Source organism: Plectropomus leopardus, chromosome 22 (genome assembly GCF_008729295.1).
Source record: "Plectropomus leopardus isolate mb chromosome 22, YSFRI_Pleo_2.0, whole genome shotgun sequence".
In the NCBI taxonomy this organism is placed as follows: Eukaryota; Metazoa; Chordata; class Actinopteri; order Perciformes; family Serranidae; genus Plectropomus; species Plectropomus leopardus.
In genome coordinates, this window is record NC_056484.1 from 16,499,747 (window position 1) to 16,512,801 (window position 13,055).

Sequence of the window (13,055 nt, forward strand, 5' to 3'; positions counted from 1 at the left end):
CAGACTTTAATACAGCATTACACCGGCAAAACTTGAAATTTTGCATGTTTATTTAAAAACATACTTACAAGATTTACGTTTCTTTGTACAGTCATATTATGTTACAGTACAAAATATGAAACTACTTTGCCTATGTCATGTTAGTCCTACTGCTACTCCCACTGCTAGAGTATTATAATTCTGACTGACATTATGTCCTTTCATTGCAGTCTATTCATGCGAAACACAACATTTTATTTCAACTCTTGTAAAAACAAAAGGGAAGCTTTTCCCAATCAGTTATGATAATACAATATATGATACAAATATGGCTATGTAGCCATGACGTGATGTCAGATCCACAAAAACGCTTCAAAGAAATTTACATATAGCACTAACAAACCTGATCCAGTTCTAATTTTGCTGTCTTAGTCTCACATTTTGACAAACTTTATCCTTAGTATGCAAACTAAATCATTTATTTTTAAACTTTTGGTGGAACAGCCTGGATGAGCTGAACATGCCTCGAACAACAAGGCGGGCTCGTAAATTTCATCTGACCTTGAATCGTTTCATTTACATCATCTGTGAAATGCAGAGCCGGACAATATATGCCGATGTATTAATAGATTTCCGTTTGAGTAAATAACTTTTGTCCCTGAAAAAAATGCCCCTGCCCCCTCTAAAACTTCTAAGTAATCCAATAACTGACTTTCAATTTTCTTCTTCTTTTATCACATTACTAGAATTTACAGGCGCTGCCAAAACCAACACACTGCAGGCCCATTATCTCCTGAGTCCTCCATATCTGTTATGCATTAAAGTAGATGATGGTGTGACACTTTATTGTGACTTTTCCCTGCAGTGATCTTTGAGATGGAGGCAAAGGTGCAGCAAGTGAAGGATGGAACCAAAACCCACACGTCTTTCCCACACACATCACCACTGGGGCCTCATAAGTTGGAGTCAGTCTCTGAGACGGGATAGTAGCCATTCCTAGCCATGGTGGCCTCTCCCTCTGGAGAAAAGATGGCCAGTAACTTCTCCTGCTCCCTCTTTGTTTTGGGTAAAGTGTCACATGGTGTGATGAGCAACTGAATGCGCTGTAGAAAGATAAACCAGTGTTAGTAGCGTCCAGTCTTGACCATCTTTATGAAAAGAATTCCACAGTGGGATATATACAAACAAAAAACATATTCCAAGATTTCTAGATTTAATAAATCTGATTACAGCACCTACCTTATTTTTATTTAGGACTTCAAGGGACAGTTCGCCCCAAATTAAAAATACATATTTTTCCTCCTTTAGCTGTAGCGCTTTTTATCAATCCAGATTGTTTCAGTGTGAGTTGCCAAGAGTCTGCCTTCTCCCCAATATAATGGAATTAGATGATACTTGGCCTGTGGTGCTCGAAGTGTCAAAAAAACAAAAAAAAAAACATTCGAAAAACTCATCAGTAATGTCTCTTTCCAGAAATCATGAGCCTATTACTCAAGATAATGCACAGACCTTGTTATGAGCAGTTTCACGTAGGAACTATTTTCTTGTTGAACTACAGCCACCATCTGTATCACTGCGCAGAGGGATTCTACTCGTTGTGCTCGTGACAGCGTGAGATGTAAACATTAATGTCGTCCTCCTCACCTGAGCTCTAACATTAATTAGCTCAGTGGTGCTACGTGAGCTGGCAGTAGATGCACACTTCCTTCTGTGCTGTGATACGATGGGTGTAATTTGATAAAAAAAAGACAATAGTTCCTACATGAAACTGGAAACTGGAAAGAGACATTGTCACTGAGTTTTTCAAACGTAAATTTTTTGGTGCAGCACCACAAGCCGAGTGCCATCTAGTTCCATTATGTTGGAGAGAAGGAAGACATCCTTACAGCCGAGATCTTCAACACTCTGCAACTCACACCAAAACAATTTAGACAGATAAACACGTAACAGGTAAGAGAAAAAGTATGCATTTCTGATTTGGGGGTGATTTGTCCCTTTAAAACAGCTCTATACTCTACAGGGATCAAACGTACCTCTCTGAGCGTCCCTTGGGTGGTGCTGATCTTGTACACCATCCAAAGCGGGATACAGACCATGGAGGAGAGAGCGAGCAGCCAGCCAATGACATATCCCCACCACGGGTACACGTACTCATTGTTATACTTTAAAGGAGTATATTTGATGAGAGAGAAGGCAAAGGTACCCTGAGGAGACAATTAGACAAGGATTACTGTTGGTGAGGAACGAACAGCTGATTTGATTTCTGTGAGAGGAGAGGAGGCCTCAGTTGCCGTCAGCCTTTGTCGTTTTTGGAAAGTCTTGATACTACTTAATTAGTTTGTTGATACTCACAATACATGTGGCTGGGGTGAGGAACAACCAACAGTACTTGATGTAAGGTCCTGGGCGGTAGCCAATCATGTCTTCAATGTTATCATAAAAGCGATCCGCACCTGCAAAAACACAGTAAAGACATTTCTATCCATGTTGTGCCTTTAAACTTTAACCTGAATGCCTGCAGATAATTAGGATAAATACTTCAGAGTATGTTCATCTTTAAAAAAAAAATCACAGAAAAACTCTTATGACACACATATCTCCATATTTCATGTTTGAAGTAAGCTTACCATAGACCCATGCGATGCAGACAGTCTCAAAAATGGACATGAAGAGAAGGCACATGCCACTGGCTGCATAGTAATCAAAGAGCTGGAAAACATACATGCCTCCCTACAAAAAGAGAGAAATATAAAGCAAAATAACACACCTGCTATAGTACAATCAACTTGTTTGAAGACAAAACATTTAGGAAATCAATTAAAGGGTAACTTTGGTATATTTTCAACCTGGACCCTATTTTCCAAACTTTTTGTGTCCAAGGGCACAAAAATCTTTTGAAACTGACCCAGCACTGCACTGTAGCAAGTAGAATATTAATGGGGACATTGTGCACCGTCAATTTACGCCAAATAAAAGTGCTTGTTTTTATCACTGACAGGCTCAGACAGACAACTTATGGTGGGCATTCCTGCAGAGATAGACCTTTCTGTGTAACGTTCTTTTTGTTTTACCAGAAACAGTAATCATTTTATCATCATAAAACACACTTCTTTCAAAGTCAACAGACGCAAACTAAAACTCACAAAAAAACATCTTGGTTCATCTTTCCACTGTTTCAACAATTACCGACTCTGGTGTGGTCGAAACAAACCCTTTAATTACTCAGTTAGATGTGCAAATATGTCAGTGATAGCAATTTTGAGCCTGTTTCTGGCTTAACAATTAGGATTTTGCTCTTTAACAAAAAGGTCTATCTCTGTAGAGGTCCTTTATAAACTGCCAGACACTTAGAAGAACAATCTGATCAGTGCAAAAAGTGGTGATCGGTGATTTAGACACAAAGACATTGGGAAAAGTGTCCAGGTTGGAAGACACCAAACTTAGCCTTTATCCCCTTGAAACCTGAGCAAATTGTTAAAATCTCTTTCAAAGACATAGCAGGAAAGTAATGAGCAACGTCACAAGAAATGACCCAAAATTGACAAGGAACTGGTAAAAAGGTACAAAGAAAATTAATAAAAATATGGTTTAAAAGAATAAGGAAATGGCTTGAAATGTGCTAAAATTGCAAATGTAATTAATATTTATTTTCTTTTCCAAATTTCCTACAAATTTCTTACAATTTGCAGGACATCTCTCGACAAGGTGCTTGTTGCCTTTTTACCCATGTTTTCAAATGAAATCAAACCGGTTCTAGCTCAGGTTTCAAAGCTTTAATTGCTTGTGAAGGGTGTATGAACATAACACAAAAAACTGATGTGGATCCAGGTTAAGCACTGAAAAGATTTCAGACATTGAAAGTACCCATATTATACCAAAACTGTTATTACCCTTAAACAACTTATGTTTGCGGATGTTTGTGTGCATGCATCTCTGTGTGTGGTCCCAGTATGTGACCCCCTACCTCCATCAGCATGATGAGGCCCATCAAGAAGGAGATTAAGACCACAGCCAACAGGAAGAGCTCCCTGCGGTTTTTACGTCTGAACACAGTGGGGTACATGTCGACTATCGCCGTCACAAGGCTCTCGACACACACAAACTGATAGGGAGGAGGGCAGAGGAGTGAGGAAAAGATGGGGAGAGAGGTGAGCACAGAATAATAAATGAAACTCTTTTTGTTTGTCAGCTATAATAAAGCCCTACTGGCTCTTTAAAACAAACTTGATGAGATTTTTGACACTTCCGAGCCACCAGTGGTGGAGAAGGCATTCGGATCGTAACTTAATGGATCTTTTCTTAAGGGGACAAAGAAAACAGAAACTTGAGGTTCCTACCTGGCTGTCAAGCCCCAGAAACACAATCATGATGAAGAAGAGGGCGGCCCACAGAGGAGAGAAAGGCATCATGCTCACAGCTCGGGGGTAAGCTATGAAGGCCAGCCCAGGACCTACAGGTACAAGTAAAACAACGTAAACCTAACCAATAAAATGGATGTATATTTCCTTTTTTTTTTTTTTTTTCAAGCTGTAAATATTGTTGATGAAAGCCTCACCAGATTCTGCCACTTCTGAGATGGGAACATTCTGTTCGAAGGACATGAAACCCAGGATGGAGAAGATCGCAAAGCCCGCCACAAAACTGGTGCCACTGTTCAGAAAGCACAATGCCAGGCAATCTCTGCAACAGACAGACACAGAAATGGAGCACATGCACTGTAAGAGATTCATTTTACCATAATTTCTCTGTATCATTGAGCTTCCGATTCACAGAATCACATTATTTATGCCAAATCGTGAGGTACATGTGAGGGACGGGTCGTTATTTATGAGAGGAGGTGGTGCAAAACGGGGGATGTGCTTCAAATATTATTTTTAAGAACTAGTGAGGGAGTTATGTTTTTGGATTTGGCTTCATTAAACTTTAAATGGTTGTATTTTTAAATATCCTCAGAACCTCACAACCTGCATGTGGCCCCAGTCACTCAGGGAGGCTCAAGGAAAGTATTTTAGCTCTGGAAAGGGTCATGATATCTTAAAAAAAAAATAAAAAATAAAAAAAACAACTACAAAGTTAGACCCCAGCAACCCCTTCCTCTGACAAGTTAAGTGCAGTCCTTAAATGATGACATCATGTCATAGTCCAATTAGGATTTTAGTTTCAAAATGAGACATTTTCCAGATTGCACCATGTAAACATGTATTCCCAAAGTAGCTCCTGTATATTTAAGCATGTAATTAAGAATGCATATACATTGTTTACATACCTGTAACAGTTATTGTTGTATTTGTTGTAACTCCCCAGAGCAGTCAGCGACCCTAAACAGATGGCGTAGGAGAAAAAGATCTGGGTTCCTGCGTCCATCCACACCTTGCACAGAGGACACATTTAAAGAATTAAAAATAATAAACCACTTAATCTAAAATAAAACATAATTACCAATAGCCACACACATAGGCCACATAGCCAGTACTTAGGTTGATGTATATACACAAACGTGACATGCTGTGCTTAGATAACCCACTGGAATTCACGTGCTGAGTGTTAGCATCATAATCATTGACACATGTCACAGCACAATAGTAAACTGTCTGTTGCTGACCTTGTTAGTGTCAACACTGATTAACAAACCAAGCTTCCATAAATACATGAGTCATAGCTGTTGATTTCTTTGAAGGGGTGCAGGGGGATTGTCCCTCTCAATATTTAGAACACCTGCATTTGTGCCTCCCAGTGAAAACACAGAGGAGTCACAGAGGACTTTTATGTCCATGGATTGCCAGAAAGCCACTCATAGTCGCAACAATGCTTTTTGGTAAAGTAGGTGGTGGTATGCAACCTCTGAAGCAATGGTTACAATCTGCCGTTAAACTGAAACATAGCGCCTTCAGTTATAATGCCTTTTATAGCAGATGTGTACCTAAAACATTTTTAGACTTTTAAAAACTTGTGGCCATTCTAGGAAAGAAGGTGAAGGAACTATGCACGGGCAAAACAGTAAATGCCATGACATGTCCATCATAAATTCATGCAGAAAAGTCACCAGAATGCATGTATTTGTATTTTTTGCGAAAATTTCAGCCCTGAAACTGCCATCATCAAATCCACGAGACTCCATTTAAATGAGCAGTGATTTTATCATTGTAAAACACACTTCATTCAAAGTCGACAGAAACAAAACAAAACTCACAAGAACCATCTTGGTTCATCTTGCCACTATTCAATTATGACTTACTCTGGTTTGGTTGAAATAAACCCCAATTTTACCTGGTTAGATGTGAAAATATGCTAACTTTATACACCCTAAAACTATTGTTTATTTAAATGGAGTCTGGTGTGTCTGGCAAAGGCAATATCGTGGCTATTTAAACAAAAAGGATTTTGCTATTAAAAAAGGTCTATCTCTGTAGGGATCTTTTCTGTACTATTGTCAGACACTTATAATAACAATACGAGCCTGTCGGTGGCAAAAACAAGCACTTTCAGCGGGTGTTGATTGGTGGTGTTCAGTTGCCCGCTGGTATTACATTTCAGCTCGCCTTGCTGAACACTGGACCAATTCCAAAAAATGTCACTTAGAACCCTTAGAACTTAAAACAATGGAAAATAGGATCCAGGCTGGAAAAAGGCCAAAGATACCAGTTAAATCTGAATTATGCAACTTTTAGTTAATTGTTGATTGAGTCACACCAAGTTGTTAAGTACTGATGTTTTGGGTTGGTGCTACGGTCTGACCATCGACCAAACCTGTCAGTATTTGACGACATGGGAAAGAGACTCAACAATCAACTAAAAGTTCCAATATGTTGCTTTAACAACAGGTTAGACACATGAAATGTTTTAAATCAAGTAAGGGACTTTGCAGAGCTCTTGCTCTTGTGCCTTGGTTTGTTTGAGTCAAGCAGAGTCTGTTAAAACTCTCTGGTCCTCTCAGTGAGGTGGAGAGCCTGGTTAGCTGACTATCCGTGGCTCAGTCCTGGTAGAGCTCGTGTTTATGGTCCCAGTGGTGTCCTGACCCTGCATTTAGTCCCTGCGGGGCCTGCCTCTTTCATGGAGAGCAGATGGACCCAGCAGAAACTGGCTTTCCCAGCAGAGAACCATGGGATACCTGCACCTGGTCCGCCCCTCGCCCACAGGGATCACTTTTGTATAATGGTGATGGATGTGGATCGGTTTTGTGTGACATGGTTGTACCTGTGGGTCTGCAAGTCGTCCCAGGTCTGGATAAAGGTAGAACTGGATGCCAATCCCGGCTCCGGGCAGGGTGAGCCCCCTGATCAACAGCACGATCAGCATCACATAGGGGAAGGTCGCCGTGAAGTAGACCACCTATATGGACACACACATATACAGCGATATTACATAAACAAACAAACAAGAGAAACATGCCCAACAGAGAAAATAAACACCAGATGTCATCTTTAAACTGCCCCAGAACTGTCTTTGGTAGAACAAAAAAATACATAAATAAAAAAGGTCAGCGGGTCACCCACCTTTCCTGTGGATTTCACCCCCTTCCAGATGCAGAAGTAGCACATGACCCAGGCGATGAATAGACACAGGGCCAGGTCCCAGTTCAGTGAGCCCATGTGGTCAAGGCCTGGGGAAATCCTCAGCGCTCTCCTCCTGCAGAGACGGGGAGAAAAACACAGAGACAATACGTCCTTGTCATTAACACAACAGTAATATATCAGCAAGAAGAGGTTAGACGGTGTGAAAACTCACTCCCAGAACTCTATGACAGGAGAGGTGGCGTTTAGGTTGAGCGTTTGGTCGATTGAGGTGTTTCTCCTCTGAAACTCCACGCAGTTTTCTGGAGGAGAAAAGAAAGACAAATGTAGAAATTCTTATACATATCAGAGGAACTACGGATGTATTTTGAGGTGTATTTGTTACCTGTGTTCCATGTGTTGTTGCAGGACGACCACGGCAGGTCCCAGGAGAAAGAGAAGGAGAGGTAGAAAATCCCCCAGGCCAGAACAATGATGTAGTAGAAGTTCAACAGAGTCACTATCACCTGGGTGCCATAACCAAGACCTGCAGAATAATCAATAAAAAAAAAAAATTAGTTATACTTAGAATTAAGATAATTTTTAAATATAAGCAGCGCTGGACCTAGCAAATTTGACACCCCAGTCCCCAGGCGAGCCCCCACCCACCAAAAATATTGTATTATTATTAGTAGTAGTATCTTTTATATAATTCATATACTTGTATTCATGACTAAGAAGAATAAGCGCTTATGAGAAATCAACAATAATAATAAAATAGCAATAAAAAATATGCACCAAATGTGGAAATTTGCAGATTTCGTCTTTTTCCCCTTTTTTGTACAGCAGCCTGGATGGCTTTTGCTTTTTCATTTCTCTTACTCTCCACAGACACTCCACTACACTGAACCCGTCTGTACTTTGGACTTAACCCTTTGAAACCAGTGAGTTTTGACCATCAGTTTTCTTGTGCTGCGTTCAGATGCTTTTTCAGGAGCTATTTGACAATTTGACACCTGAGCAAATAGGTTGGATTTCTTTTTTCGAAAAAACATGGGGGAAAGAAAGTGAACAACTGGGCAAAAACTGTCCCACACATTGAAATAAATGAGTAAAAGGTGACAAGAAAAAGCCCTGAAAAATATTTTTAAAGGACGTCAAAAAAAAAAGAAAAAAGAAAAATTGTCCAGAATCTATAGTCTCTTATATGTTTATTTTCTTGTTCTCCATTTTGAGGCAATTTCTTGTAACTTTTTACTCATTCCTTTCTTTTTGGGCCATGTCTTGTTATGCTGCTCACTGCCTTTTTCACGTTTTTGCAATAAATCAAACCATTTGACATTTGATCTTCATATCACGTTTCCCCTTAGTTTGACTTTTTCTTTTAATGGCACCCTACATTGCATGTAGACATGTATGTACATTGTCTGAATATCCAAAAAATATGCGAAAATCAGTTAATTTTCTTCCTCCCCTACCAATTTCCATCTTTACTGCCAACTTTCAACTTTTGCCAGATGCCATATGTCTTTCCAGGATCCCACAAGGCAGACTTCCTACCTACCTTCAAACAACGGACTGATTTTTCTCCAGCAGGTAATGCCTCCCTCGCTGGTGTACTGGCCCAGGGCCGTCTCCAGGAAGAAGACGGGGACGCCACAGGTGAACAGGAAGATCAGGTAGGGGATGAGAAACGCACCTGAGTTGAGAAAGAGCAAAGGATTCAGCGGAGTAAGAACTTTTTGTTGGTGTTATTGTAGTTTAGAAGCCGTGTTATAATGCAGAAAAATACCAAAAATGGTTGTCCAAGCATAGTTTCTGTCACTGGTGTTAAGTAGCATTCATCTTTTTATTGTTTTGAAGAGAGCAGGAAGGCAAACACCATGTCTTCAATCTATTGTAAGGCCAATGAATAGGCAGAGATGCATTCATTCTTTTTGGTGGAAATCAGAACATCTAGAGGACATGGGAGCTAAAATCTTAACATAAACCAGAGCCTTCTAGCACCGCTGTGCCCAAATACAGGCTGCAGCCCCAACAGTTACAGTCAATCTGCTAAAATATGGACTCCAAATCCCGCAGAAAGACACATATTAAACCGTGCATGTAAGATTACATAATAATGATGCAAGTCACTCCCTCTCTCCTCTCCTTTTAAGCATCTCTTACGTTCTTGGATAACCTATTACATTACCTTTGACATGCTTGTCTGCCTTCAGTTTAAAATACTGCTACTGTTGGCACCAAATCACCTTCAAATAATTTGGATTTCAGCCAGATTAACCTGGTTTAAACACATTTTGACTAAGTCAGAGACGTGTAGATGATGTAATATTTCATGGACAAGAATTAGTAATTCAACTGTCACACCTGTACATATTCTGAACGGATCTAAAGTTTAATAACGAGCACCAGAAAGGGTGAAATACAGCAAGACATGGAAAAAAGTTACGAAAAATGTATTTTATGCTCTTCGAGCCGAGCAACTGCCGCTCTCTTTCGGCATTTTGTGTTGACGTCCCGTCGGGTGGCCGAGGATGTTTGGCGTGCTCAGATTTCCGCCTCTCCGCAGGGACAGCTGCTGTGAGCGAGGAGCAACAACAGCTGCCTGACCCCGCGCGGCCCTGAACCCTGACCCCGCCACCCCATGGAGGGAGAAAGAGGAGCGTCCAATTTAGCACCTACACAAGCATGCCCAAAAGGAAATAGGGCTAAAATATAATCTGTGGTTTGATTTCATTAATTGTTCATCCTGGTTTTTACTTCTTTTCACCTGAGCTTAAGTGAGTCTCAGGTTGAATTTTGCTTCTGAGACAAAGACTCAGGTGTTCTGTGATGTGTGGATTTTTCATGTGATTTTAACATCAGGTTAATTGTTAAAGCCTGAGCCTGACACACCAGTAATCTGTGTCTACTGCTGTTACAAATCTTAATCTTAGGGTTAGGGTTAGGTTTTCGGTGTACCTTCTGTCATTGTGAGAAGGTTGACCCTCAAACAGGAGAGCAAAGGAACAGACCTCCATCCCTCTGAGCTAATCATCCACTCACCTCCTCCGTTCTTGTAGCAGAGGTACGGGAAGCGCCACATGTTCCCCAGGCCGATGATGGAGCCGGCGACAGACAGAATAAACTCCATCTTGTTGCTCCACTGGCCCCGCTCCTCCATCTTCTCCTCTGAGGGAGGCATCAGATCCTTGGCTTGGCCAGCACCATTGGGAAGGCCCACTTTGTCTCCTATGAAACAGAACAGAGAAAAGAGGAGGATTGCAGAAGGTTATAGTGTTGTCTGAACTGGAGATGTTTACCCTGCCCCCAATAAGGGTAAATATGCCCTGAAGCAAGGCAGCAAAGACATCAATCATCTCCAGCTGCAGAGCGGGCGATAATGTGGTTTTGGAATGCACCTTTAAGATCTGAATGTGTGTGTCTAAAGGTATCGGACACTTAAATTTTACAGATTTTAAGACCTTTTTAAAGATACATTTTAACCAAATTTAAGACTGATTGTTTGACAAAAAATATTCTTCTTATTCAAGCATTTTAGGTAACTAAAAACAATACGGCACCGTGCAGAGGTAGGTTTTATTCTGAAATACGGTTATGAGAGTGAATGAAATAAATCTACATTTGGGCAAAAAAGGTGAAGTGGAAGTATAAAGTAAAGTGGAAAAAGGTTCCAGTATTAGGTTCAGTTATATGTTTAAAGGTTTGTAACTGGAGAAATTTGGACTTACACATAGAAGAGCTTGAGTCATTTGAAAATAATAATAAATTCAAAGATGGACTTCTGAAATTAGATAAAATGTTTGTGGTAAGTAAGATCTTACAAATTCAAATTAAAGACTATATTAGGATTTTTTTATTTTTTTTTATTTTTTATTTTTTTATTAATTTAAGAGTTATATTAATCAAAGAAAAGAAGAATGAAGAAGAAAGAACTTTACTTGAAAACACACCTTAATTAACCCTAAACTAACCCTAGCCCCAGAAAAAGATCATTTTGAGCTTTGGATACATTATAAGTGAAGTGTTTAATGTTATTTATTTTTTATTTTGCATCTTAGATCCTTGAGAAACGCTCTTTCAATCTGCTCTTAACACAAATATATTGCGAATTTACCATAAGGCTGAATTAAACTGAAATGAACTGAACGCATTTCTTATACCTACCAGAATGACCTTAAATCAATGTAAATTGCATTGAAAATCTCCAGATAACCAATTTTCAAAATGACAAACATTCATAGCTCACCTTTCATCGCAGCGTGACTTGATCTTCTTTGTGTCTTGAGGCTGCAGCAGTCTCTGGAGGTTTATCTGTAAATGCTCAGGTTTTAGGATTTTAACAGGACAGGACAGGAAAGAAGGGGGCGGGGGGTTAGTAATGTTAAACTTAGGCCAGCCTCTCTTTCTTTCTTTTCCTCCGTCTCGCCCCTCTCAGAGCAAAGTGCATCACCTGCCTTGACTCCACGCTTAAAATAAGGTGCAACAGAAGAGTCCAAAAGAGATGACACCTGAGCTGTCAGCGTCTGCTGCGGAGGACCACCTCTGCTGGAGAAACTGCAAAATAAACATATTTAAATTAGGAATTAAAATAATATACATTGTTGTCCCACTGTACACTTTCAGGAAAAAAGAGCACATGAATCATGAAAAAAAATTACATTTGCATTATGCTGATTTTACACAGCAGTGTGGCTTCCCGGCTGATGGATAAAAGGAGAGAAGCTATAAAAAGAGAAAAAACAAACACTATATAAGCAGCGCTACAGGATGCTCAAGAGTGATGCTTATATGGTGACCATTCAAGTGGTAAATAATAAATAATGTTAGGCTAAATACGTTTTTATGCATTACATTAACGCACACTGGACCGTATTTCTTTACATGCACACTGTTAATGACCTTATTTATTTAGACTGTATAACTTCACGGACACCTTTTGTACATACATTTTGTGTTCTTTGTATTCTGTTTTTTCATTTTATATTTCTGAATTGCGTCTATATTTTTATCTCTTATACCATTTAAATTCCATATTTTTTTATTCTTCCTTTATGTTAATTGTTTTGCGCCAAAACGCCAAGTCAAATTCCTTGTAAATGTAAATGTACTTGGCAATAAAACCAGATTCTGATTCTGATTCTCAAACAATGAGCAATGGAGATGTAATTGCATGAGGAGGCAGGGCAGATGTTATGCAATCAATTATGTACCAGTGCAGTTAATTTGGTTGATGGTCTCGCAGACCCTCGTGATCACATACCTTACTAACCCTTCCAGTCAGCACAGTGACAGAGGTGAGTGACTCAGATGGAGGCAAAAGCAGCCGAGGTCAGTTTGCACCGGATTTGACTCGGCTGAGTTAGAAATGACGGCACCCAAAAGCCCCCCCACCCACAATCCCTCTCCTCCTCTATTTCTATACAAACGTGTTTCTACGTATTTTAAATGTTAATTTGTAAATCCTACAAAATTGTAACTTTTTCCCCCCACATGGAAAATCAGAGTGCATGTTGAAAAATCAGGCATCAAAATGATAAATCTGAAAATCAGGGGGGGGGGGGGAGGATAAGATAATCTCTA

General features: G+C 39.9%; 1 protein-coding gene across 1 annotated transcript; it reads right to left on the minus strand.

The window, feature by feature from the left end:
* Positions 1-133: 133 nt before the first annotated feature.
* LOC121961264 (sodium- and chloride-dependent GABA transporter 2-like) lies at positions 134-11,765 on the minus strand. Its single transcript, XM_042511178.1, has 15 exons — positions 11,722-11,765; positions 10,518-10,703; positions 9,034-9,168; positions 7,876-8,016; positions 7,705-7,792; positions 7,473-7,605; positions 7,174-7,308; positions 5,246-5,349; positions 4,535-4,659; positions 4,317-4,429; positions 3,944-4,081; positions 2,607-2,709; positions 2,332-2,432; positions 2,013-2,183; positions 134-1,082 (listed from the first exon to the last, which is right to left on the minus strand). The coding sequence occupies exons 1-15, from the start codon at positions 11,726-11,728 to the stop codon at positions 933-935; spliced, it is 1,830 nt and encodes a 609-aa protein (XP_042367112.1). The 5' UTR covers positions 11,729-11,765; the 3' UTR covers positions 134-932.
* Positions 11,766-13,055: the final 1,290 nt, after the last annotated feature.